At 37.6% G+C, this 27,341-nt stretch overlaps 1 protein-coding gene across 1 annotated transcript; it reads right to left on the minus strand.

Annotated features, from left to right (window-relative positions):
- Window positions 1–3,068: 3,068 nt before the first annotated feature.
- LOC110688911 lies at window positions 3,069–4,214 on the minus strand. The gene has a single exon (XM_021865663.1). It carries the CDS (start codon window positions 4,212–4,214, stop codon window positions 3,069–3,071), a length of 1,146 nt encoding a protein of 381 aa, XP_021721355.1.
- Between the last annotated feature and the right edge of the window lie 23,127 nt (window positions 4,215–27,341).

Here is a 27,341-nt window from a genome sequence, read left to right on the forward strand (position 1 = left end):
TCTAAGGAAAAAATACAAAGAACTTAGTTGTATATGTCAATTAATTCATGTGTATTTACGATGCACCTAAAGTAATTATAATATCTGAATGGGTATTAAGTAATATTTACCTATTCGATTAGATGTGCCGACGAAATCCAGAGCCCGATTAAGTAGAACAAAGTATGAGCTTGGTTCAGGTCTTTGTCGTGTGTCAGAAATTCTTGTTGCAGAATTGATCGTCTTCTGATACAGCTGATTGTCTCTAACATACATGTCAGGTATGCGAGTTATGATACAGTTGGTAATTTTGTATTCTCTGTCTTCAATAAGAAGATTATTGAACAACTCAATATCTCGTTCAAAGATCACAACCTTCATTTGTGTTCCCTGGCAATTTCAATGTTAAGTAGTTGTTAATTATGTTGACATAATTAATATTTTATAAATTGTGTATGATATACCTGTGCGTCTTCAAAAATAAGTTGTTGTAAATTTGTCGTTCCTTCGCGAGATTTTTTTGCCGGGTGCTTCTTTATTAATGTGGCTATTGTAGTAAAATTTCGGCTTTGCTCTGTCAAATTGGCAAGAGGAAGTTGTTGAGCAGCCATTATGTCGTTGTGCAATCTAAATTGAACCTGCCATGCATCAATGTGATGTAAGTAAATATTACAAGCGATAATATTATAATATCATGGTATAACGTAAGTGAAAGGAAAGATAAGTATGTTCACTCTGTGTAGAAGGAAGATAAGTAAAATTACAATATTCCAGCATACCTTAAAATCTCATAACATACAACATTTTTAGTGTTTCTCATAACATAAGTAAAATTACAACATTCCAGCACGCCTTAAAATCTCATAATATACAACATTTCAATATTGTAAAATTATAACGTAAGTAAAAGGAAAGATAAGTAAAATTATAGTATTCCAGCACGCCTTAAAATCTCATAATATACAACATTTTTACTCTTTCTTATAACAGAAGTAAAATCATAACGTAAGTAAAAGGAAAGATAAGTAAAATTACAATATTCCAGCATGTCTTAAAATCTCATAACATACAATATTTTTAGTCTTTCTCCATCAATGTGGTTCATCCGCAGAGGGCTTTATCAATATTTGAACATGTTTACCTTTTTTAGCGCGAGACAGTGCAACATATAATTGACCATGAGAAAAGACCGGTCATGGTAAATATATGCCAACTCTATCAAGCGTTTGACCTTGAGACTTGTTAATAGTCATTGCAAAGCTTAGGTTGATTGGAAATTGTTTGCGAGTAAACCTAAAAGGGTACTTGTCCGTAGCTGATGGTTGTAATGGGATCCGAGGTATAAAAACACGTTGACCGCAGTGATGTCCCACAGTTATCTCAGCATCAATAACATTGGGGAAAAAGGTTGTGCATACTAATCTGGAGCCGTTGCATAAGCCTGATGTTGGATCTAAGTTTCTAAGCAAAATTATTGGACTGCCTACCTTTAAAGTCAAATGATGAGGCGGAAGGCCGGATGGGGCTAGGCTATTAAGAAATTCAGATGGATATTGTTTGGATGAACTATCTGTGCAGCTGTCGAAACTTTTGTACTCATAAGCTTTTCCTGGCTGTTGGTGCACTAAAAGAGAATTTATCTTTGAAGCATGTTCATTTTTTGGAGTTAAAATAGCTCTTTTTGTTGCAGTCGAAGAATCAAAAGTTGTCTTCGAAATATTAGGATAGATGCTTTTTGCTAAGAGTTCCAGAGATGAATCTTCATTGTCATATGGTATGACTAAAGGTTAAGGAAGCTCTATATTTTTCCCATCTTTATAAGGGGGCACACCATTCCCAATTTGTAAGACAAGATTACTAAAAGTTGGGTCACCGATTGCTCGCATGTTTTGAGTTAGATGGATTTTCTAGAATGCGTACCATAAAGGAGACATCACAAAACTCGTTGCAATAACCTCATTCAGACTTCCTATAGGTATAACAGGTAGCACTTGTCGGAAGTCACCGCCAAAAACAACATCTTTTCCACCGAATTTCAATTTGTTTGAACAGACATCTTGTAGCAATCTATCAAAGAACTGAATTGTTTGACGCTTTGCCATTGGTGCCTCGTCCCATATAATAAGTTTTGCAAGACGAATAAGTTGTCCTAAAGCACTTTGTTTGGAAATACTTGGACTTGGAACCTCATCAACATCTAAAGGTATTTTAAATCGAGAATTTGCAGTTCTACCTCCAGACAGACCAAATAATGCAGCAATACCAGAGCTCGCAACTGCTAAAGCAATCATTCCTTTTGTTCTTACATTAGCGAGTAATGTAGAATATAAAAAAGTCTTTCCTATACCACCAGGGCCATCAACAAAGAAAGTTGTCGGCTTATTATCAAGGACTGCATTGTAAATTATGCTGTAAGCAATTTTTTGTTCACTATTAAGTAAATTGACAACATTTATTTCTTCGGGATGAATAGGAATCTGGAGCTCTTCTTCGATTTCTTTCATTCCTTTTGCTAAGTCATCTTCTTCAAGCTCTAGCAATCCAAAATTGTAGGTGTCTAAAGACTTTCCCATTGACTCAACAAGGTAACAAATGCTTTTTATAGTTAATTTGCGAGCCTTTTTTTTTTTTGTTCGAAGGGAAGTTATGGTTATAATCTTCAGAAAGATATGGGTAAAATTTTTCCCACGGGCAGTTTGGATCATCGGGATTGCAGTATACCAACAATGTAGCAAATAGTCGTCGTAAGGCAAAAGGCATTTGACTTTGGGAAGCTTCTTGTAGGCACTTATCTATAGAATCGTCTGCTTCGAGTAGACCTCGTTGAAATGCTGCTTCTCGGAATGAAGAATATCTTACGTTGTTGAAGGTCAGCAAATGATCAAAAGAGGTTGGACCACGAACATTTGTGAGCAGTAACCGCAATTAAAAACGTTCACCTTCTGCTGGATTTGCATGTACAACACGTCTGATCGCAGTAGTTGCCGTTTGACGGCGTCGCCAAATTTTTTCACTTTTTTTGCCACGCCATGTGTAATGTTGAGGAAATTCTTGGTACAGTAATGTGCGAGCAAAGCTATCAACTTGATTCATCTCAAAAAAGCAGTTAGCATAGTTCGTTGTCTGCATGAGTCAGATGCAACAGTCTGTAACCTTTCTTGTGAATGGAATGTCACAGTTTGCATATTTGGCAAATGTACTTGCAGAGAAACAACGTTTGGATGTATACCATTCAGCGGAAATCTGAAAATACGCCAAGCAGCTTCTGGGGGCAATATCCATCGCGCTGTCTGAAAGGAAGAGATTTCATCACCTATGCTTATGTTGTCGGGATTAGATAAAGCAAAGACAACCCGATCGTGACCTTTGTATATATACTTATACAGATATTTAATTGCCTTTATTGTAGAGCACACTTCTACATTTATATGGCAGTCATATTTTGCTAGTAAATACGGATTATATGGTATTACCCACCTATTATCAAGTCGTACTCTGCGTACCAAATATTTTTTTCCATCATTATGACGTCGGTATATAGGGTATGAATTATGACCTGTCGATGTCGTTTCAGAAAAGCTTCGAGGGTAATGGTTTTTACACTTTCCATCTCCCATGCATACATTTCCCGGATTATCATTTCCACAGGGGCCATGCATCATATGCTTTAAAACAGCTTCGTAAAGATGAGCGTTAGTCTTTTGTTCGGGTACCTCTGCACAGACATGCTCATCGTATTGGTCTGAAGTTCTAATCTTAGATGCTGAATCTAAAATGATGAGAAAGTGTACATGTGGTAATCCTCTTTTTTGAAATTCAATTACGTAAACATATGCTGAAACCTCGCCAAATAGTTTCTTTTGGACAATATCTTTTTTCAATTCTGCTAATTTTGTGTGGAAAACTCTTGCTATTAGATCAGGTCTGTTTTGCACCTCCTCGTGATGTAGCAGTTCATCTGTAATTTCAGGCCATGAAGGGTTGCAGGTCATGGTCAAGAAAATATCAGGTTTTCCGTAGTGCTGAACTAAAGACATTGCATCAAGGTATCTGCGCCTCATATCTCGTGGACCACTAATAAACGAAGGAGGGAGAATGAATCCATGCCCAATATTTAATCCATGCGATACGCCGGTGTTTAAGCTGTCGAGAATACCTTGGTAAAGTTCAGCTCTAATTGTGTCTTGGTTTTGACGAATAAAATCCAAACGCGAAGTTTCGATTTTTATGTACATTTCAACAATATACTGTTGTAATAAGCGCCCACATCGCAGAAGAAAGGAATTATCTCGTATACGAATCTATAATCGGTAGCAATAATACTCTCTACAGGAAACTTTTTTTTTTTCAGACGTTGATGAGTGAATTCCTATATAAAAAACAAAAGATAAAAAATAAGTGGTGTTTTTTTATTGATTAAAGTGAAATTTTTCTCGAATAAATTATTCAATAGCCAAACCTTGTTCTTCAGCTTCTAGAAGATCATCAACAGTTTGGACAAGAACTTCATTTATCAGAAATGTGTGACATTCCTATCTTCTTAGATATTTTGTTTTATATCTATATATCTGTCTATGCCAACCAGTTAGGCCGTAGGGAAATAAAAACGGATATTGTAATGGATCGTAGCATCCGTAGTAATGTAGTATACGATGGTGTGCACTTGAATGTGCACGAACCACAATATCGCGTTGCAGCGGAGCAGACGTGCCCGCATCTTCCAACCAAATTGCTGCCACTTGGGAAGGAGTAGGTGCATTGTGAGTACGTTGGTCTTGATCTGGATCAGATCGGATTATAATGTGACTTGTGTCAGCCATATTAATCATAAATGTAAACTTTAAACCATCTAAAAAGAATATTTAATATAGTGTTACAATAACTACGGATACTAAAGCCATATAATAACTTTTTAATAATACCTTCTTGTCTGATGATCAGTGTAACAACCCGAACGACAAGAAATACAAATGTAGTATCACACGATAATTTGATGTATGAAAATATTTTAGAACGAAGATGGAATGAAATGCTATCGCAGCCCGGAGATCTACTTATATACACAGTCAAGAAAGCCAAAAACATGAACAATAACTTGATAACTATGGTCATCAATTCAATAAAGAATATATGCCAAAAGATGTACAGTGTATTGATAACTATATGTATGTATACAAAGGAAAATAAAAGAAAACAAAAAAGACAACATTGAACAGTATTTTGATAAGAATTCAGCAAAGTCATTTAATTGTAAGATAAATTCAATATACTCTTGCTAATTTTGTTCATTATTATCTAAAGTAATAAAGTGAAAAGGTAAATTCAAATTACTTTGAAGTTGACACACAATTAATGACAATATAAAAGATAGTATAAAGTGATAAGTACAGGTCATTTATTGTATTTTCGTACTCCGTTAGTATTGTTTTTAGATGAGGCAGAATATAAGAAAAGGAAATGAAAATTACTCCTCCATTTTAAAATACAATTACTCCCTCCGTTTTAAAATACTTGCTCCATTTCTATTTTTTGCACTATTTATTTGTCTTACTTTGACTAATGTTTGTGATTTATACATAAGAAAAAATATAGTCTTGTGGGTACTTGTTGGATTATCTCAATAAATAGATTATTAATTTTCAATTGTTAGAATTTATGCGTATTGATAATTAAAGAAAGATTAGCATCGGCATGCGTGTCCAAGAGAAATGGAGCAAGTATTTAAAAACGGAAGGAGTATCACCAAAACATAGCGGGTAAGAAACAAAAGCCATAAATTTTAAAAAACAAACAAAAATAAAAAAAAATAAATAAAAATAAAATAAAAATAAAATCGAAAAATAAAATACATACCTGGACACGTGAAGATGGTTGTCATGCAATTGATAAGCTTTTTAATTGCATGGATACCATCTGTTAATATTATGGCTCAAATTTGCGAGCTTTTTAATTGCATGGATACCATGTATCAAAAAAAAGGAAAACAAAAAAAAAGTCATAAACATTACAGTACAAGTAATTTTTTTTTTAAAGATAAAGGATAAAGATAAAAGGAAAAAAAATAACTAAATGATGCAACTTGCAGGTCATCAGGTGGGGGTTTGGGACTTGAGAGGAATTTCCTCAAAACAAGTTACTGTACCACTACCCTTTATCCCCAAACCAACAATTCTCTTTTCTATATAGTATAGAAAAGCCCACAAATCCCACCAACTATAAAACTCTTAATCAAAACCGACATAACACCTTGCAGCATACTCATCCGATCGGGCACTAGGCCGCCCGATCGGGCCCGGTCAAAAAATCAAGTCCAACAGCTTCATTTTCTTGTGCGGATTTTGAACATCTTCACTTGGGCTTTGCACCTCCTTGTATTTGGATCCTCTTTAACGAGTTCAATTTCCCAATATTAGTTTGGTCGTATTTCTTGTAAGAACTTTGAACCCTTCTCTAATCGAGCCCTTAATCACCAAACTAAATTTATTTAGCTTAGTACTGACTTTAAATCTGCAGTCATAAAATACGATCTGACTCCAATGTTTCGTAGTGACTGATGTGTCCATTTTATATAGTGTTTTACCCCCGTCCCTTAATCGTTATTAGTAGTGTTTTTGGCTCTTTCGGGCCACTTTTATTACTAATTTGTGTGTTCTAGTGTTTTCGTAGTTTTAGTTGTATTTTACAGGAAATTGCACTCTTGGAGCATTTTCCCGGGCTTTATGGATCAACTACGGAAGCTAGAAGGACACGACCACTTTTGGAGCCCAGGATCAGTGAGAGCCGGTGATTAAGGGATCGGTAATTGGGATCTCGAGGCATTTGGACCAAGTATTCAAGACCCGAGAGGAAATCCGGATTGGGCCGAGAAATCTAGCCCAATCGAAGTCCAAGCCTCAAAGGGGAGCAAAGACCCGATCGGGCAACCTCTAGCCCGATCGGGCGCGGCAAACCATAGTGTTGTGCATGCTAAGGCGCGCCCGATCGTGCGAGCATCTAGCACGATCGGGCGATGCTGCTTGGGAAGAACGCGAAGAAAAAGGCGCGCCCGATCGGGTGGCCCTTTGCCCGATCGGGCGCGCGTTTTTAAGAGACCTGATTAGTTTTAATGTTTGTTTTAGGAAACGTTTATATATGAGTTTTGTAAGGAATTTTTGGGGATCTTCTCCCTTAGACTTTCTCTCTCTACTTAGGATCTTTTCTCTCTCTTAACTCTTCTCTCAACTCTTGTTCTTGATTATTTCCATTAATACAGATTAGTTTGGTAACGATTTCTCTTCTCTTAATCTTATTTCCTTTCATCATGACTTACTTTATTACTTTGATTAGTTTAGTTTTTAATTATGTGTGAGTAGTTTTATTTCTAGGGTTTATGGGGATCCATAAATAATACGAAGGGGTAATTTATTGTTGTTGATTATCAATGCTAGATTAATTTCCTATTGATTGATTTAATGCTCTGTGACTAGATTTGCGCAGATCTTTTATGCATGAGTTTGACAACATTGATTCGAGATTCGACAGATGAGAATTAATGTTTAGGTCTAGTTTCAATAGGCAGGTTAATTTATAAATGGTTAAGTCGAGATTCGAGAGATGAGATTTAATACCGGTAGATTAATTGTGTGATTGTAATACGTAGCGAAAGCCCTTTACAATCTGGTTAATTGATACATTGATGATTGACTATTATTGATTATTGGTATCGCATGATAATTTCTTATTGAATTGTTTTAACGTTTTACAATTACGGCTTGTAAAAGTATAGCAATATTGAATTGATGAGTCGAGTAGATGTTAATTTGATATTAAAGGCTATTTTAAATAAGAACTTAGATCTAGTAAATTGCGAGAGCCTGTTAGATCTATGTTGATTAATAAATTGCGAGAGCCTGTTAATCATGTTATTTATGCAATGTCAAAGATTGATTACTATGTTTTTACCCCGGAGTATTATTTATTGGTGAACCTATGACCTAGATCATTTTATATATTGTTTTCTCCCTATTCTCAATCTTAGTAGTTTAGTTTCTTATTCAAATATAAATATTGGTTACTTCATAATCTAGATTATTGTAGTTAATTAGGAATAGAAAGACTTGTTTCCCTGTGGAGATCGACCCTACTTCCCTATCTGCTTTAGTTAGAGGACTTAGGAATTATTTTTGATTAGGGGATACGACTTTACCCTGTCAAAATTTTGGCGTTGTTGCCGGGGAAAACGGTTTTATTTTTATTTGTGATTGTTTCTATAGTCTAGATTATTTCCCTTTTGTCTCAGAGAGCGTTAGTTCTCTGAGACAAATCTCATATTTGCTTCTAGTTTTTGTTTATGCCCAGGTGTTCCAGATCAAGTTACATCCCATTCGATCCTGAGATCGAACGTTCCTTCCATAGACAGACAAATTTCTACAAGCAAATCCTGGCGGATTCTGGTGATAATAACAATAATCACCGTGATCCTCCAACTGGTTCTTGCGATTCAGAAACATCATCAGACGCAGAATCAGAGATGATGGCTCCAAAGAATCTTAGTTATTATTCACAACCAAAGCTTACTGATTTTCCACATCTCACCCCTACTCCGGCTCTTGATGGGTTCAATTTGAAATTAAACCTCAATTTGTAATGATGATAGAGAGGAAGCATTTCAGTGGAGCCAAGGGTGAAGACTCGAATCTTCACATTGCCGACTATTGTCAATAGTGTAACACCATCAGGCAAGCCGGGGTCACTCAAGACTAAATCAGGGAGATTCTCTTTCCCTTCTCTTTAACTAGAAAAGCTAAATTGTGGTTTAATGGCTTAAATAGAACTACACTTGGTATAACTGACTGGGAAACTCTTGTTTTGAATTTCTATAACAAGTATTACCCTGTAGAGAGAACAGCCGTACTACGGAGTGCGATTCAGAACTTCACCCAAGAAGCCGATGAATCTTTATATGAGGCTTGGAGAGGTTCAAGGACTTACAAAGAGAATGCCCTCACCATAATTTAGCGCAATGACAGTTAATCCAAGCCTTTTATAACGGCATTGGAAATTCCTCTAGAATAATTTTAGACTCTGCAGCTAGTGGGAGATTTATGAATCTCAATGCTGATGATGCAGGTCAGGTTATTGAAAATATGGCGATACACAATTCCCAATATGGGAATCCTAGAGGATTTGCTAACAAGGGGAAACATAGTGTTGACTCTGTATCCTTTTTGCAAGCTCAACTGACCTCTATTTGCCAAAAATTAGATAATCTGAGCACTGCTAATGTTTCTGCGATTAATAATAATTCTAATGAGGCTTTCAATGAAAATTGTGGTATTGTAGGTCATTGGGAGCAAGATTGCAGGAGTTCCGTGGAGCAAGTTAATGCCTTCCAAGCTTATAGGCAGAATAACCCATACTCCAACACCTACAATCCTGGGTATGGAATCATCCGTACCTTTCCTACCGGAGCACTAATGTTCAAAATCCACCACCACAAGAACCACTAGCGCCACATCAGCAGAAAGATTATCATCCTATTGCTAGCCAGAAGAACCAACCACAACAAACCTCCTCATCTTCCGACCCTTCTCTGGCGGAAATTAGAGCAATGTTGGTTAATATGCAAAAGCACATGGAGAGTAGAGATGCGACAATTGATCAAATTCTAGCGCATAATAAAATTGTAGATAATCAAATTGCGCAACTCTCTGCTACCCTACAAGTCCGCCAACAGGGAGCTCTGCCGGCACAGCCGACTAGGCCTACGGATCAAGCATTTTCAATCATTCTACGGAGTGGTTCAAACTATGAAGGGCCCTCTATGCCCGGAGTTGATGAACCTGTTTTATTAAATAATGCTAATCTTGATTCCGTTAAAACAAACAATGTAGTTGATAGCCCTGCAGGGCTAAAGGATAGTACTAACATATCCAATTTTACATTGCAGGGTACAACTCTAGAGAAGGTGGCTACTCCAGACAAGAGTAATAATGCTCCAAAGCCAATTATCAAACTTCCATTCCCCAATCGTCAATTGAAGACAAACTTGGGTAAGCAGTTTGGTAAGTTCTGGAGGTGGTAAAAGATTTGAAGGTAACAGTTCCCTTTACTGAATTGATCACACAAATCCCCTCGTATGCAAAATTTATGAAAGAAATATTGACAAGAAAAAGGTCTATTAGTGAGGTAGAGACGGTGGCTTTCACTGCAGAATGTAGTGCCGTACTTCAAAATAAGTCTCCACCTAAATTAAAAGATCCGGGTAGTTTTTCTATCCCTTGTCATATTGGCAATCTCTTGATTGATAATGCATTATGTGATTTGGGTGCTAGTGTTAGCGTCATGCCATTATCTGTGTGTTCTAAGTTGAATATGGGTAAATTAAAAGCTACCAATATAACTCTACAAATGGCCGACCGTTTTTTCAAATACCCCTTAGGTGTTTTAGAGGATGTCCCCGTTAGAGTAGGTAAATTTTATATGCCTGTAGATTTTGTTGTTCTTGATATGGATGAGGATATGCAAACCCCAATTATTTTGGGTAGACCATTCCTTAACACTGCAGGAGCAGTCATAGATGTAAGAAGTGGTAAGTTAACACTATCAGTAGGGGATGATAAAGTTGTTTTTAATCTGAATAATGCCCCTAAAAGCTCCATGACTGAGGAGAAATATTTCAGTGTTAATGTGGTTGAAGATTATTCTAACATGCCCCAAGCTCTTGAAAAAGATCCCTTGGAGGCGGTATCTTGTGTTGCTTCCTTTTCAGATGAGATAGAAAAATGGCAAAAGGAAGTCGATGCAATAGAAAGAGCACTCTACAATGTTGGTCTTGGTTTTGAGGATGAACAAGTGGAACCGATCGAGCAAGTTGTGCGAATCGAGCCTACGGTAAATGTTCCGCCAGATCGAGTTGCAAGTGTTAAACGCAATGACAATTTGAAGCAACCTTCGATCGAAGAAGGATTTATTAGTGCGTAGCATTGAAGATCCCCCAGTCCAAGTCAAGGAGGATCCACCGAATAAGGTGATTTGGCGTCCTACAAGGCATGTCAAGAAGCCGCATCGCAACCTGAACACCGCTAGACCGGGTGAGAAACCACCCGATCAAGCGTTAGGCCGAGGGTCCTAGACATTGTACGTGCGGGACCTAGATAAACCAGCGCTTTGCGGGAGGCAACCCGTATTTCTTGCTTTGTAGACTAGTTTTCCTTTTTATTTATTTTTATCTTTATTTTTTTTTGAGAGGCGAGGAGAGTGTAATTTTACCGTTTATAAGTGTTTTTGTACAGGTATAGGTTTAAGAGGTCGAAAGACTTAGAAAAAATTTGAAGACGAAGAAAAGCTAAGGAAACGACTGGGCACGGGCCCGATCGGGCGAGGCTCGCCCGATCGGGCGCGCAAGAGAGCGATATTTCCAGCCTTTAATTCGCCCGATCGGGCGTGGCTGCCCGATCGGGCGCGAAAGGAGAGTTGGGAATCGAGAAAAATTCGCCCGATCGGGCACGCAAGTGCAGTAAGAAACTCGAGCAATTTTCGCCCGATCGGGCGAGGTTGCCCGATCGGGCGCAAATCGAGTGAAGGAAAGATATGTCGGGCGAAGCTCGCCCGATCGGGCGAGCCATAGGGCGAATTTTTCGTTCGTGTTCGCGCCCGATCGGGCGCGCAACTACGATTCTGGAATTTCGGATTATCCGCCCGATTGGGCGAGGCTTGCCCGATCGGGCGCGCTCATTTTTGGCCTTCTCCTTATATTTTCCTCTTCTTTCTTTCCTCACTTTCTTCTTATTTCATCTTCTTCTCCTTTACTTTCTCTCTCTAAAACCTCCATTTTTACACCTTCAAACTCACTTATTTTTCAAGATCTTCTCCAATCCTTCCATTAAAACTCAAATTTTTTTACATATTTCTAATCCTTTCATCTTTCTCTACAATCTACACCTAATTTCTACCATTTTCTCTCAATTTTCTCTAAACCCTAAGTGAGAGAAACCACCCAATTCCTACACCTTTTAATCCTAATGGTTTTCAAGAGATCAAGGACGGTAAGGGGGGAATGCTCTAGGAAACAAGAGGCGAGAATCGACCCGGATTTGCAAATTCCGAGATGGGAGAGGGTGGTCATCACCACCCAAGAGCAAAAACAGAGGATGCTTAACCTCATCACGAGGCAGGTAATTCCCACTTGTTTCATTCATCGCCCTACCCTTATTAGACTAGGAATTGATAAGCATGTAGAAAAATTATTCAAAGGAGTTGGCATGAGCGGTTTCTTTAACATGCATTACGACACTTATGATTATTTAACCTTAGAATTCGTTTCTAGTTTTAATGTCATAAAATCAAATGCTTTAATTTCTCATGTTCAATTTCGTTTATTCAATAATGATATTAGATTGACTTTGAAAGAATTCGGTAAAATTTTTGAGTTGAAATCGGATAGGCCCCTTGAACCGCCCCAAGACAACATTGCCGTTGTCTATCAATCCCTTACGGGGGATCCCAATTTGAACCTCCAACATGCTAAAGGCACTTGGATACAACATCCCGTGCCAAAGATTTGGCAACGGTTTGTTGGCCTTACCATTTTTGGAAGGCATGAACCCGCCAATTTTAGGCGGGATGAGCTTGAATTACTAGGGTCATACATGATCCCTAGGAGGGAAAAGCTCAATATAGTCCATAAAATGGCCAACCACTTCCAACGGGTGGCCAATGCGGCCGAGGCGGGTAGGTTTAGGGCACCCATTTACTTTGGTGGCCTAGTTACACATATAGCGGTCAAACACCTTAGCTTTGTCCCTAATGATGACGGTAAGGTAGCCGGCCCAACTATTATGGACCTACCCTATCTAGGTGGCCTTAATTGGGTTAATGTCATGGGAGGGGAGACTTGGTGGGTGATTCAACGGGAATCGGGTAGGAGGGACAATGCTTTCACTTTACCCCACCCCACCTTGACCAAATTTGAGAAGGGGAAGCCTTCTTACACTTTTGAGCTTAACGGTCAAGGTGAGGTGCAACCACCTCACCCTTCACCTCAACCACATCACTCTCCCATTGACCACTCACCTCCTCACCATTCACCACATTATCCACCACCTTAACCCTTTACATACGATATTCCCACTTCCTCTACCAACTACAACATAGACCCCAACGCCCCTTATGACTTCTTGGCTTTTAGGAGCCAATTAGATAGGATTGAGACGGGGCAAGGGAGAATTGAGGGTTTGGTTAGAGATTTGGATACTAGAGTAGGGTCTCTAGATTGAAGGGTAGGGTACGTGGAGAGGAACCTAGGGAGGGGTTTATACCCCATGTATGATGACTACGCCCGTCGGGGGGCTATTCCCCCCGATTCACTTGTCCCTGATTGGTTCTAATATCCGCAAGGTGGATATATGAACCCAAGTGCCTTTGGTACCTACGTTGACTACTCATCGGTCCATGGTTATGGGACCGATGTACCTTTTGGTGGGATTGGGGGGAATGTAGACCCTAACTACTTTGCAGGTGGTTCGGGTTATGGAGGTGGTGGCTCTAGCCATGGAGGAGCCGGTTCTAGCCACGACGGGGGCTATTCGAGGATGGATGAGGATGAGGAGTAGGCTACTCTCCCAAGTCAATGAGGGCATTGCTTGATTTGGCTTGGGGGGGTGTTCTTTCACTTGGTAATTCTCTTCCTTTTCTCTTTTTATTTGTTTTATAGTATAGTTTTTATTGCTTTCTTATATATGAAAAATACAAAAAAATTGAAAAATAAAAAAATTCAAAAATACGTTCCAATGAATTATGAATCATACTTCCCTGTGCCCCATACTTGAGAAAAATTTGTTTTGATTCTTGGTTATTGATAATGAGCATTGTGGATTTGTTGGTCATGATTTGAAGTTTAATTGCTTGGATTCCTAAACATGAGTCAATCTTGCCCAACTACTTGTGAATATAGTGCTTGACTAGTTGATTTGGTTAGGAAATGTGTGATAGTTCCATAATTCCTGGTATGTCAATGAATTTGAGTATTGATTTGCAACTATGAGTAGTGTTTCATGACTTATTATTATGTACATGAGGATGACGAAGGCGTTCATTCTTTTAGGTGGCCTTCAGAGTATTAGATACATTTGTTCCCTTCTTGTTACCCATGTTGTTGTTTGTGCCCTTTTATTGTTTATTTAGCCATATTACAAGCCTATATGAGCCCCATTGGTTACTAGTCCCAAGCCTGGCTTGGGGGAGCTATTAGTTGGTGAGGTGAGGGAGCTGCGGTGTGCATATTATTTGCACAATGTGGGAATAAAAGACGAAGTTATTGTTCTTTGATTTTTGATTGGAAAATATTGATATTGTGTTTCAAAGTTGAATTTTCCAATATGAGACAAAAAGAAAAAGAAAATAAAAGAGCAAAAGAAAAAGTTTTATTAATGCTCAAATGTTCTATTTGAAGGTTGTTCAAAAGAGAAAAAAAAAGAATGAGTTCAAAGTTTGTTTTTCACTCAAAGTTCTACATTGTCGTATTTTTATGAGTGATTATTGTAAGTGTTGGGATTGTTTATGATGATTAGAGTTGTATTTGGTGGTTTTTGTTGGAGTTAGTTATGTTGATGGAGATGTATGATCATCATTTGTTTTGATCATGGGTTTGTTAGGATTTGGCTCCCTTAATGCATAGCTTTTCTCTCACATAATCCCAAATTTATCCTACCTTTACCCTAGCCTTACATTACAAGCTTTAAAGACCTTCCGACCTTGTGCATAGAAGTTATGTAAATGTGAAAGTGTTGTTTGTCAATGCAAGTTATGACTTGGCATATTTCGAGTCGACTAGTAGGATGAGCGTTCAATGTTTTTATACACACGAGAGTGTGAGTTGGGAGGGCATTGTTCACATTAAAGGGGTTGGTTGGAGATCGATCGAGTACATCTTTTACTCGCCACATAAATGAGAGTTGAGTGTGTGAGCACTAGTCTTGAATTCTATATGCTCTTGTGGTTTGCTCTACTTGACAATTGTTGGGGAGGAAGGGTGATTAGATGAATAAGATTGATTGATGTTGAAGCATGTTCATTAGATTTTCCTTGAATCGTTGGTTTTTGATTTGATGATTGAGGTGAAGTATGTTTTATATGTTCATTGATGAGCTCTTTGCTTAGGGACAAGCAAAGGTTTGGCTTGGGGGAGTTTGATGTGTCCATTTTATATAGTGTTTTACCCCCGTCCCTTGGTCGTTATTAGTAGTGTTTTTGGCTCTTTCGGGCCACTTTTATTACTAATTTGTGTGTTATATTGTTTTCGTAGTTTTAGTTGTATTTTACAGGAAATTGCACTCTTGGAGCATTTTCCCGGCTTTATGGATCAACTACGGAAGCTAGAAGGACACGACCACTTTTGGAGCCCAGGATCGGTGAGAGCCGGTGATTAAGGGCTCGGTAATTGGAATCCCGAGGCATTTGGACCAAGTATTCAAGACCCGAGAGGAAATCCGGATTGGGCCGAGAAATCTAGCCCAATCGAAGTCCAAGCCTCAAAGGGGAGCAAAGACCCGATCGGGCAACCTCTAGCCCGATCGGGCGCGACAAACCATAGTGTTGTGCATGCTAAGGCGCGCCCGATCGTGCGAGCATCTAGCACTATCGGGCGATGCTGCTTGGGAAGAACGCGAAGAAAAAGGCGCGCCCGATCGGGCGGCCCTTTGCCCGATCGGGCGCGCGTTTTTAAGAGACCTGATTAGTTTTAATGTTTGTTTTAGGAAATGTTTATATATGAGTTTTGTAAGGAATTTTTGGGGATCTTCTCCCTTAGACTTTCTCTCTCTACTTAGGATCTTTTCTCTCTCTTAACTCTTCTCTCAACTCTTGTTCTTGATTATTTCTATTAATACAGATTAGTTTGGTAACGATTTCTCTTCTCTTAATCTTATTTCCTTTCATCATGACTTACTTTATTACTTTGATTAGTTTAGTTTTTAATTATGTGTGAGTAGTTTTATTTCTAGGGTTTATGGGGATCCATAAATAATACGAAGGGGTAATTTATTGTTGTTGATTATCAATGCTAGATTAATTTCCTATTGTTTGATTTAATGCACTGTGACTAGATTTGCGCAGATCTTTTATGCATGAGTTTGACAACATTGATTCGAGATTCGACAGATGAGAATTAATGTTTAGGTCTAGTTTCAATAGGCAGGTTAATTTATAAATGGTTAAGTCGAGATTTGAGAGATGAGATTTAATACCGGTAGATTAATTGTGTGATTGTAATACGTAGCGAAAGCCCTTTACAATCTGGTTAATTGATGCATTGATGATTAACTATTATTGATTATTGGTGTCGCATGATAATTTCTTATTGAATTGTTTTAACGTTTTACAATTATGGCTTGTAAAAGTATAGCAATATTGAATTGATGAGTCGAGCAGATGTTAATTTGATATTAAAGGCTATTTTAAATAAGAACTTAGATGTAGTAAATTGCGAGAGACTGTTAGATCTATGTTGATTAATAAATTGCGAGAGCCTGTTAATCATGTTATTTATGCAATGTCAATGATTGATTACTATGTTTTACCCTGGAGTATTATTTATTGGTGAACCTATGCCCTAGATCATTTTATATATTGTTTTCTCCCTATTCTCAATCTTAGTAGTTTAGTTTCTTATTCAAATATAAATATTGGTTACTTCATAATCTAGATTATTTTAGTTAATTAGGAATCGAAAGATTTGTTTCCCTGTGGAGATCGACCCTACTTCCCTATCTGCTTTAGTTAGAGGACTTAGGAATTATTTTTTATTAGGGGATACGACTTTACCCTGTCAGTGACTCAATAAGCTTCGGAAATTACTAAAAATATGCAAATCCCTACAAAATAATACTTATTCTACAAAAACACTAGAAAACTTATATTAGTAATAAAAATAGCTCTGCGGAGCTCAAATAAGCACAAATATGACCGTGGGACGGGGAATAAAAATATATATAAAATAGACTCATCAAACTCCCCCAAGCCAAACCTTTGCTTGTCCCTAAGCAAAGCAGTGAATAAACAAATCAATACTTCACCCCAAAAAATAATTTAAATTAATAAATATAATTCAAGGTAAATCTGACAAACATGTATTAAAGTCAACCAATCAAATCCATCCAACTACCAATCTTCCCTAACAATTGTCAAATAGAGCAAACCACAAGAGCATATAGAATTCAAGACTAGTGCTCACACACTCAACTCTCATTTATGTGGCGAGTAAAAGATGTACTCGATCGCTCTCCAACCAACCCCTTTAATGTGAATAATGCCCTCCCAACTGACACTCTCGTGTGTTTAAAAAGACAAGCACTCATCCTAATAGTCGACTCAAAATATGTCAAATCATTCTTCGAATTGATAAACAACTAATTTCACATTCACACGACTCTATGCACAAAGGTCAGAAGGTCTTCAAATCTTGTAATGTAAGGTTAGGATAAAAAGGTAGGATAAATTTGGGAAAATGTGAGAGTAAAGCCATGCTTAAGGGAGCCAAATCCTTATAAATAAAACCAAGGTCAAAAATAAATAATGATCAATAAATCTTCAACATACTCAACTCCACCAAAAATTCACTAAATACAACTCTAAATATAAACAATCACAACACTTACAATTCCACTTATAAAAATATGATAATATAGAAATAGAGTGAATAACAACTTTGAACTCATTCTTTTTTTTTCAAACTTGATATCCTTTTTTTCTTTCGAATTTTTTTCTTTTCTTTTGGTTGTTTTTTCTTTTTTTCTTTTTGAGCAACCTTCACAAAGAACATTTGTACATTAAACAATTTTTTCCTTTTTCTCTTTTTTTTTCTTTTTATCTCACATTGAAAATATTCAACTTTGAACCACAAATTCTTGTTTTTTTTTTTCCAATCACAAAATCAAAGAACAAATTACTCATCTTATATTCCCGCATTGTTCAAAAAAGGTGCGCACTACAACTCCCTTACCTCACTAACTAAAAGCTCTCCCAAGCCAAGCTTGGGACTATTAACCAATGGGGATAAAATAGGCTAATGTGGCTAAATAAACAATAAAAAGTCAAGGCAACAACATGGGTAGCAAGAAGGGAACAAATGTATCTAATATCGTCTAAAGGTCACCTAAAAGAACAAATGCGTTCGTCCTACTCAATGTGCATAATAATGAGTCATACAAACATCACTCAAAGTTAAAAACCAATACTCAACTTCATTGACATACCAGGAACTAACACACATTCCTCACCAAATCAACTAGTCAAGCACTATATTCACAATTAGTTGGACAAAATTGACGCATTTTAGGGTTTCAAGGCAATCAAACATCAAATCATGATCAAATAATCCACAATATTTATCATCAATAACCAAGAATCAAAACAATTTCGAAAAATTTTCATCACAGGGCACAGGGAAGCATAACATGATTCATTATTCATTAGAAAGTATTTTTGGATTTTTTTTTAAATTTTTGGAAAGCTATAAATCTAACCTATGAAAGAAATTAAATCTATCCTAAGAAAGCGTTAAAAACTAAACTAAGCACACCGAAGAAAATAAAAAGAAAAGCGAAAGAAAGAGTACCTATATATACAAGCAATCCCCCCCAAGCTAAATTAGACAATGTCCTCATTGGCTTAAAGGGAAGTTAGTAATCCAAGTGACTCCCCTCATCATCAAACTTGTATCCACCACCATCCCAAACATTGCAATGCATCACCTTGGTACAATTTTGGACAAAATAGAAACAAAGTGTTAGTGAGAAAAGAGGCAAAAATGAGTCAGGTTCACTATTTTGCTCATAAATTTTTTTATACAAATGATAATGTAGTGATTCTAATTGAATTGGAAAGTAGACTTGAAGATCTTTCCAACTATAGGTCACACGCAAAATTTCGTTAAGAAACGCAAAAGTTATGGCATTTTGAAGTTGGCCATTTTTGATGTCGCGCTCTCGCGCCCGACCGGGCGAGCGTGGCCCGATCGAGCCCGACTCCAAGGTACGATGAGGTGGTTTTTGACCACTTGATGCACGAAATTTCTTCCTACGCTCGATTTTCTTCGTTTTTGCCCTTGATTGAGCAAATATAACTCGATCGGGTGGAACTTTCACTACGGGCTCAAACTCTATAACTTGTTTCTCAATCTCCACTTGTTCATCTTCGAACCCGGAGCCCTACACAATTTAGAGCTCTTCTATAGAATCCACTTCATCTTTCCAAGTACTAGTTTTTCCTGCAGAAGATGTGACACAAGATATCGCCTCCAAGGAATCTCTAACGGGAGCTTGGGGCTTATTAGAAAAATTATTTACATCAATCACACCAATACTAAAACACTTTTCCTCTAACATGGGGCTTTTAGGGATATTATTTAAATTAAAAGTGATATTATCATCCCCTACACATAATGTAAGTTTACCACTTTTGACATCTATTATTGCCCTTGCAGTATGAAGGAATGGTCTACCCAAAATAATCGGAATTTGCAAATCTTCCTCCATATCAAGAACGATAAAATCAACAGGTATATAAATTTACCTACTCTTACAGGAACATCCTCTAAAACACCTAAAGGGTATTTCACGGAACGATCGGCCATTTGCAGAGTAATATTGGTAGCTTTTAATTTACCCATATTTAATTTAGAGCTCACAGATAATGGCATAACGCTTACACTAGCACCCAAATCACATAAAGCTTTTTCCATCATCAGATTACCAATATGACATGGAATAGAAAAACTACCCGGATCTTTTAGTTTAGGTGGAGATTTATTCTGTAATATAGCACTGCATTCTGTGGTAAAAGCAATTGTCTCTACCTCACTAATATATCTTTTTCTAGTAAAAATTTCCTTCATAAATTTAGAATATGCAGGAACTTGAGTAATTAATTCTATGAAAGGAATTGTTACCTACAAATTCTTCACAACCTCTAGAAACTTACCAAATTGCTTATCCAACTTACTCTTTAAATGTCTATTAGGGAATGGAAGTTTGATAGTGACAGGGTAAAGTCGTATCCCCAAATCAAAAGTAAATACCTAAGTCCGCTAACTAAAGTAGATAGGGAAGTAGGGTCGATCTCCACAGTTAAACAAGTCTTTCTATTCCTAATTAACTAAAATAATCTAGATTATGAAGTAACCAATATTTATATTTGAATAAGAAACTAAACTACGGAGATCAAGAATAGGGAGAAAATAATATAAAATAGATCTAGGGCATAGGTTCACCAATAAATAATATTCCAGGGTAGAATATAATAATCATTCATCAAAGCATATATTAATCAGATTATAAAGGGATTTCGCTACGTATTATAATCACACAATTAATTTACCAGTATTAAATCTCATCTTTCGAATCTCGACCTAACCATTTATAAATTAACCTGCCTATTGAAACTAGATCAAACATCAATTCTCATCTGTCGAATCTCGAATCAATATTGTCAAAGTCATGCATAAAAGATCAGGCCTAATCTAGTCACAGAGCATTAAAACAATTAATAGGAAATTAATCTAGCATTGATAATCAACAACAATAAATTACCCCTTTATATTATTTATGGATCCCCATAAACCCTAAAAATAGAACTACTCACACATAGTAAAAACTAAACTAATCAAAGCAATAAAGTAAGACATGATTAAAGGAATAAAATAAACAACTAAGATTAAGAGAAGATAAATCGTTACCAAAATAAAGTTGGAATTAAGAGTAGAATTAAGAACAAAAGTTTAAGAGAAAGAAATCTAAGAGAACAATTAAGAGAGTAAAGAAAGAGTAAAAGGAAAGAGAGAGAAAGAGAGTTCTCCTAAAATCGTATTACGGAGGAGTATTTATACTCCGTACAAATCCTAAGTTAAAACAAACTAAAACGACGTTAATCGTCTCCTAATCAATGCACGCGCCCGATCGGGCGCGCCTTTTTGCTTCCTAATACTAATCTCGCGCCCGGCCCGGCGCGTCATTGGGCGCCAACCTTAGCTTCTCCTGCCCGGCCGAGCGCGCCTCCGGGCGCAAGCCTCTTTGGCCGGGCGGCTCACTTGGGCCACTATTTGGACTACGATTGGGCCCCAATTCTTCGGGCCAATCTGGGTTTCCTCTTCCGGTCTTGAATACTCGGTCCAAATGCCCCGGTATCACCTATACCGAGCCCTTAATCACCGGTTCGATGGCTCTAACCGGCCCTGGGCTATTAAATCTGGTCGTGTTTCTCCAATGCTCGTGATTGCTCCAAAATAACTCGGGAAAATACTCCAAAAGCATAAATCCCTGCAAAAGCCAACCAAATCTACGAAAACACTAGAAAACACTAATTAGTAATAAAAGTGGCTCTAAAGAGCCAAAAACACTACTAATTATAACCAAGGGACAGGGGTAAAATACTATACAAAATAGACACATCAAACTCCCCCAAGCCAAACCTTTGCTTGTCCCTAAGCAAAGATCTCATCAATGAATCAATAAATATGCTTCACCCCAGAAGTAAAAATCAAGCATAAACGATCCAGGGTAAATCAAATAAACATGCTTCAAAATCAATCAATCAAATCCATCTAATTACCAATCTTCCCTAACAATTGTCAAACAGAGCAAACCACAAGAGCATATAGAATTCCCGACTAGTGCTCACGCACTCAACTCTTATTTTTTTGTGGCGAGTAAAAGATGTACTCGATCGCTCTCCATCCAACCCCTTTAATTGTGAACAATGCCCTCCCAACTCACACTCTCGTGTGTATAAAACAATGAACGCTCAATCCTACTAGTCGACTCGAAATATGTCAAATCATAACTTGCATTGATAAACAACACTTTCACATTCATATAATTCTATGCACAAAGGTCGGAAGGTCTTTAAAGCTTGTAAAATAAGGCTAGGGTAAAGGGTAGGATAAATTTGGGAGTATGTGAGAGAAAAGCTATGCTTAAGGGAGCAAATCCTATCAAAACCCATGATCAAAATAAATAATGATCAACATCTCCTACATAACCAACTCTAACATCAACCAAATATACTCCAATCATAATAAATAATCCCAACTCTTACGATTTCACTCATAAGATATAATAATAAAGAAGTAGAGTGAATAAACAAACCTTATTTCCCAACTTGAATTTTTCATTGAAGCTCTATTATTTTTCTTTGATCAACCTCCAACTAGAACATTTGAACATTTTTTCAATTTTTTTCCTTTTCTTTTGAAGTTCACTTATTTTTTTTCTTTGAACTTCTCTTTTTTTTTTCCAAAACATCACGCTCTATTTTTTCAAGAAAATATAACTCTCAAACTCATCAAAAATAAACACGAATAACAACAAAACAACTTCTCAAAACCCACCCAAATTGTGCAAATAATAAGCACACTACAAACTCCCTCACCTCACTCACTAATAGCTCCCCCAAGCCAAGCTTGGGACTAGTAACCAATGGGGCAACATAGTCTTGTAATATGGCTAATAAACAACAAAAAGTCAAGGCAACAACAAGGGTAGCAAGAAGGGAACAAATGTATCTACAATATCTGGAGGCTACCTAAAAGAACAAACGCCTTCGTCCTCCACAATGTGCATAATAATGAATCATATAAATATTACTAATAGATGCAAACCAATACTCAAATTCATTGACATACCAGGAACTATGGAACTATCACACATTCCTTACCAAATCAACTAGACAAGCACTATATTCACAAGTAGTTGGACAAAATTGACGCATGTTAAGGTTTCAAGGCAATCAAACATCAAATCATGATCAACTAATCCACAATGCCTATCGTCAAATACCAATAAACAAAAAAAATTTCTCAAGTAAGGGGTACAGGGAAGCATAATTTACAATTCATTGGAACGTATTTTTGGATTTTTTTATTTTTCAATTTTTTTATATTTTTTTTTCATATATAAGAAAACAAAAAAATAACCTAGAAAGCAAGAAATCTAACCTAAGAAAACACACCAAAAATAAAATAAAAGAGGAAAAAGAAAGATACCAAACAAAAATCTCCCCCAAGCCAGAATCAGACAATGTCCTCATTGGCTCGGGAACTAGGCTAACATAGCTAGTCCTGATCATCCTCATCCATCGAGCCGAAGCCCGCACCTCCATTGCCACCTGCACCAGAAGAACTACCACCGAAATAATCAGCATGAAAACTCCCCTCCGCCGGTCCCCCGAAAGGAATGTCCTGGTCGTACCCGTAGAAGGAAGAATAGTCAGTGTAAATACCACGGGCAGTGGGATCCCTATCGTATCCATGGGGTGGAGGCTGAAACCAGTCAGGGTGAATAGCCTCGTCGGGAATGTTGCCCCGACGAGCATAATCATCGTACATAGGGTAGAGAGCTCTACCCTGGTTCCTCTCTCGGTACCCTAACCTATGGTCTATGGAGCCTACCATCCTTCTAAGGTCAGTATGTGAATGCTCGATACTTCCTAAGGCCTAAACTATACTCTGAAGATCCCAAACTGGGTCAGAGTCAACATGAGGGACGGAGTGAGACATACGAGGTGGAGAGAATGCCACCTCGGGCTGAGGCTGGGGCGGTGGAACTGGTGGTGGTGGTGCTTTCCCCCTAGCATTGGCAACTAAAACATCATAAGTGTAAGAAGGTTGCCCTGGGGTAAAGGCGGTCAAGTCAGGACTGGGTAGGGGAAAGATGGGCAAAGGTTGCTCGCTCCCAGTCCTAATACACCAAAAGGGTGTCTGCTCGCTATCCGGCCGAACCCACCCAACCTCCTCAAAATACCTAGCAGTCATATAGGTATCTGATCCACAGTTGGTCAGCTGGTGGGGTAAACAGGGTAAAGTCGTATTCCCTAATAAAAAATAATTACCTAAGTCCTCTAACTAAAGTAGATAGGGAAGTAGGGTCGAACTCCACAGGAAAATAGGTCTTTCTATTCCTAATTAATTATTATAGTCTAAATTATCTAAGTAACCAATATTTTTATGAATAAAATCTAAACTACGGAGAATAAGGTCGAAAGGAATAAAGTAGGGAGAAAATCAAATATTAAAAGGCCTAGGGCATAGGTTCACTAATCAACAATATTTCAGGGCAAATCATAATAAGCAATCATCAAGCATTGGTTAACCAGATTATAAAGGGCTTTTGCTACGTATTATAATCACAGAGTTAATTTACCGGTATTAAATCTCATCTGTCGAATCTCGACTTAATCATTTATAAATTAATCCGCCTATTGAAACTAAGCCTAAACATCAATTCTCATCTGTCGAATCTCGAATTAATATTGCTAAACTCATACAATTAAATCTGGCCAAACCTAATAGCATAACATTAAATCAATCAATAGGAAATCAACCAAGCATTGATAATTAACAACCACAAAATTACCCCTTCATATCATTTATTAGATCTCCATAAACCCTAGAAATAAAACTAGTCACACATCATCATAACTAAACTATCAAATAAATAAATAAAAGCATAAAAAAAGAAGTAGGTAAAATAACTGAAATTAAAAGAGAAGAAATTGTTACCAAAAAGAAATATGGAATTAATGGAAATAATTAAGAACAAAAGTTGAGAGAAAATTTAAGAGAGAGAAATATTCTAAGTAGAAAGAGAAAGTCTAAGAAAGAAGATAATCTAAAATCCGTACAAAAATCATACTTAAACGTTTCTAAAACAAAAATTAAGGCTAACTAATCAGGTCCTATAAAAAACGCGCGCCCGATCGGGCGAAGGGCCGCCCGATCGGGCCCGCCTTTTTCTTCGCGTTCCTTCCCATCAGCGTTGCCCGATCATGCTAGAGGGTCACACGATCGGGCGCGCTATAAGCCACGCACAACACTAGAGCGCCGCGTTCCGATCGTGTTAGAGGTTGCCCGATCGGGCCCTTGCTTCACCTTGATGTTCGGACTTCGATTGGGCTTGATTTCTCGGCCCAATCCGGATTTCCTCTTCGGGTCTTGAATACTCGGTCCAAAGCCTTGGGATCCCAATTACCGAGCCCTTAATCACCGGCTCTCACCGAACCTGGGCTTCAAAAATGGTCGTGTCCTTCTAGCTTCCGTAGTTGATCCATAAAGCCCGGGAAAACGCTCCAAGAGTGCAATTTCCTGTAAATACAACTAAAACTACGAAAACACTAGAAAACACAAATTAGTAATAAAAGTGGCCCGAAAGAGCCAAAAACACTACTAATAACGACCAAGGGACGGGGGTAAAACACTATATAAAATGGACATATCAAACTCCCCCAAGCCAAACCTTTGCTTGTCCCTAAGCAAAGAGCTCATCAATGAACATATAAAACATACTTCACCCCAATAATCAAATCAAGCACCAACGATTCAAGGCAAATCAAATGAACATGCTTCAACATCAATCAATCTTATTCATCTAATCACCCTTCCTCCCCAACAATTGTCAAGTAGAGCAAACCACAAGAGCATATAAAATTCAAGACTAGTGCTCACACACTCAACTCTCATTTATGTGGCGAGTAAAAGATGTACTCGATCGCTCTCCAACCAACCCTTTTAATGTGAACAATGCTCTCCCAACTCACACTCTCGTGTGTATAAAAATAATGAACTCTCATCCTACTAGTCGACTCAAAATATGCCAAGTCATAACTTGCATTGATAAACAACACTTTCACATTTACATAACTTTTATGCACAAGGTCGGAAGGTCTTTAAAGCTTGTAATGTAAGGCTAGGGTAAAGGTAGGATAAATTTGGGATTATGTGAGAGAAAAGCTATGCATTAAGGGAGCCAAATCCTAATAAACCCATGATCAAAATAAATGATGATCATACATCTCCATCAACATAACTAACTCCAACAAAAACCACCAAATACAACTCTAATCATCATAAACAATCCCAACACTTACAATAATCACTCATAAAAATATGATAATGTAGAACTTTGAGTGAAAAACAAACTTTGAACTCATTCTTTTTTTTCTACTTGAATTTTTTTCTTCTTTTTTTTTTTCTTTTTCCTTGAACAACCTTCAAATAGAACATTTGAGCATTAATAAATTTATTTTCTTTTGCTCTTTTTTTTACTTTTTAACTCATATTGGAAATTTCAACTTTGAAACATTATATCAATATTTTCCAATCAAAAATCAAAGAACAATAACTCTTCTTTTATTCCCACATTGTGCAAATAATATGCACACCACAACTCCCTCACCTCACCAACTAATAGCTCCCCCAAGCCAAGCTTGGGACTAGTAACCAATGGGGCTCATATAGGCTTGTAATGTGGCTAAATAAACAATAAAAGGGCACAAGCAACAACATGGGTAACAAGAAGGGAACAAATGTATCTAATACTCTGAAGGCTACCTAAAAGAATGAACGCCTTCGTCCTCCTCATGTGCATAATAATAAGTCATGAAACACTACTCATAGTTGCAAATCAATACTCAAATTCATTGACATACCAGAAATTATGGAACTATCACACATTTCCTAACCAAATCAACTAGTCAAGCACTATATTCACAAATAGTTGGCAAAATTGACTCATGTTTAGGAATCCAAGCAATTTAAACTTCAAATCATGACCAACAAATCCACAATGCTCATTATCAATAACCAAGAATCAAAACAAATTTTCTCAAGTATGGGGCACAAGGAAGTATGATTCATAATTCATTGGAACGTATTTTTGAATTTTTTATTTTTTCAGTTTTTTTTTTTGTATTTTTCATATATAAGAAAGCAATAAAAACTACACTAGGAAAGCAATAAAAACTATACTAGAAAGCATATAAAAAGAGAAAAGGAAGAGAATTACCAAGCGAAAGAACACCCCCCCAAGCCAAATCAAGCAATGCCCTCATTGACTTGGGAGTGGAGCCTACTCCTCATCCTCATCCATCCTCGAATAGCCCCCTCCGTGGCTAGAACCGGCTCCTCCATGGCTAGAGCCACCACCTCCATAACCCGAACCACCTGCAAAGTAGTTAGGGTCCACATTCCCCCCAAGCCCACCAAAAGGTACATCGGTCCCATAACCATGGACCGATGAGTAGTCGACGTAGGTACCAAAGGCACTTGGGTTCGTATATCCACCTTGCGGATATTGGAACCAATCGGGGGCAAGTGAATCGGGGGGAATAGCCCCCCGACGGGCGTAGTCATCATACATGGGGTATAAACCCCTCCCTAGGTTCCTCTCCACATACCCTACCCTTCTATCTAGAGACCCTACTATAGTGTCCAAATCCCTAACCAAACCCTCAACTCTCCCTTGCCCCATCTCAATCCTATCTAATTGGCTCCTAAAAGCCGAGAAGTCATAAGGGGCGTTGGGGTCTATGTTGTAGTTAGTAGAGGAAGTGGGAAT

Source organism: Chenopodium quinoa, unplaced genomic scaffold, assembly GCF_001683475.1.
Source record: "Chenopodium quinoa cultivar QQ74 unplaced genomic scaffold, ASM168347v1, whole genome shotgun sequence".
NCBI classification, from domain to species: domain Eukaryota; kingdom Viridiplantae; phylum Streptophyta; class Magnoliopsida; order Caryophyllales; family Amaranthaceae; genus Chenopodium; species Chenopodium quinoa.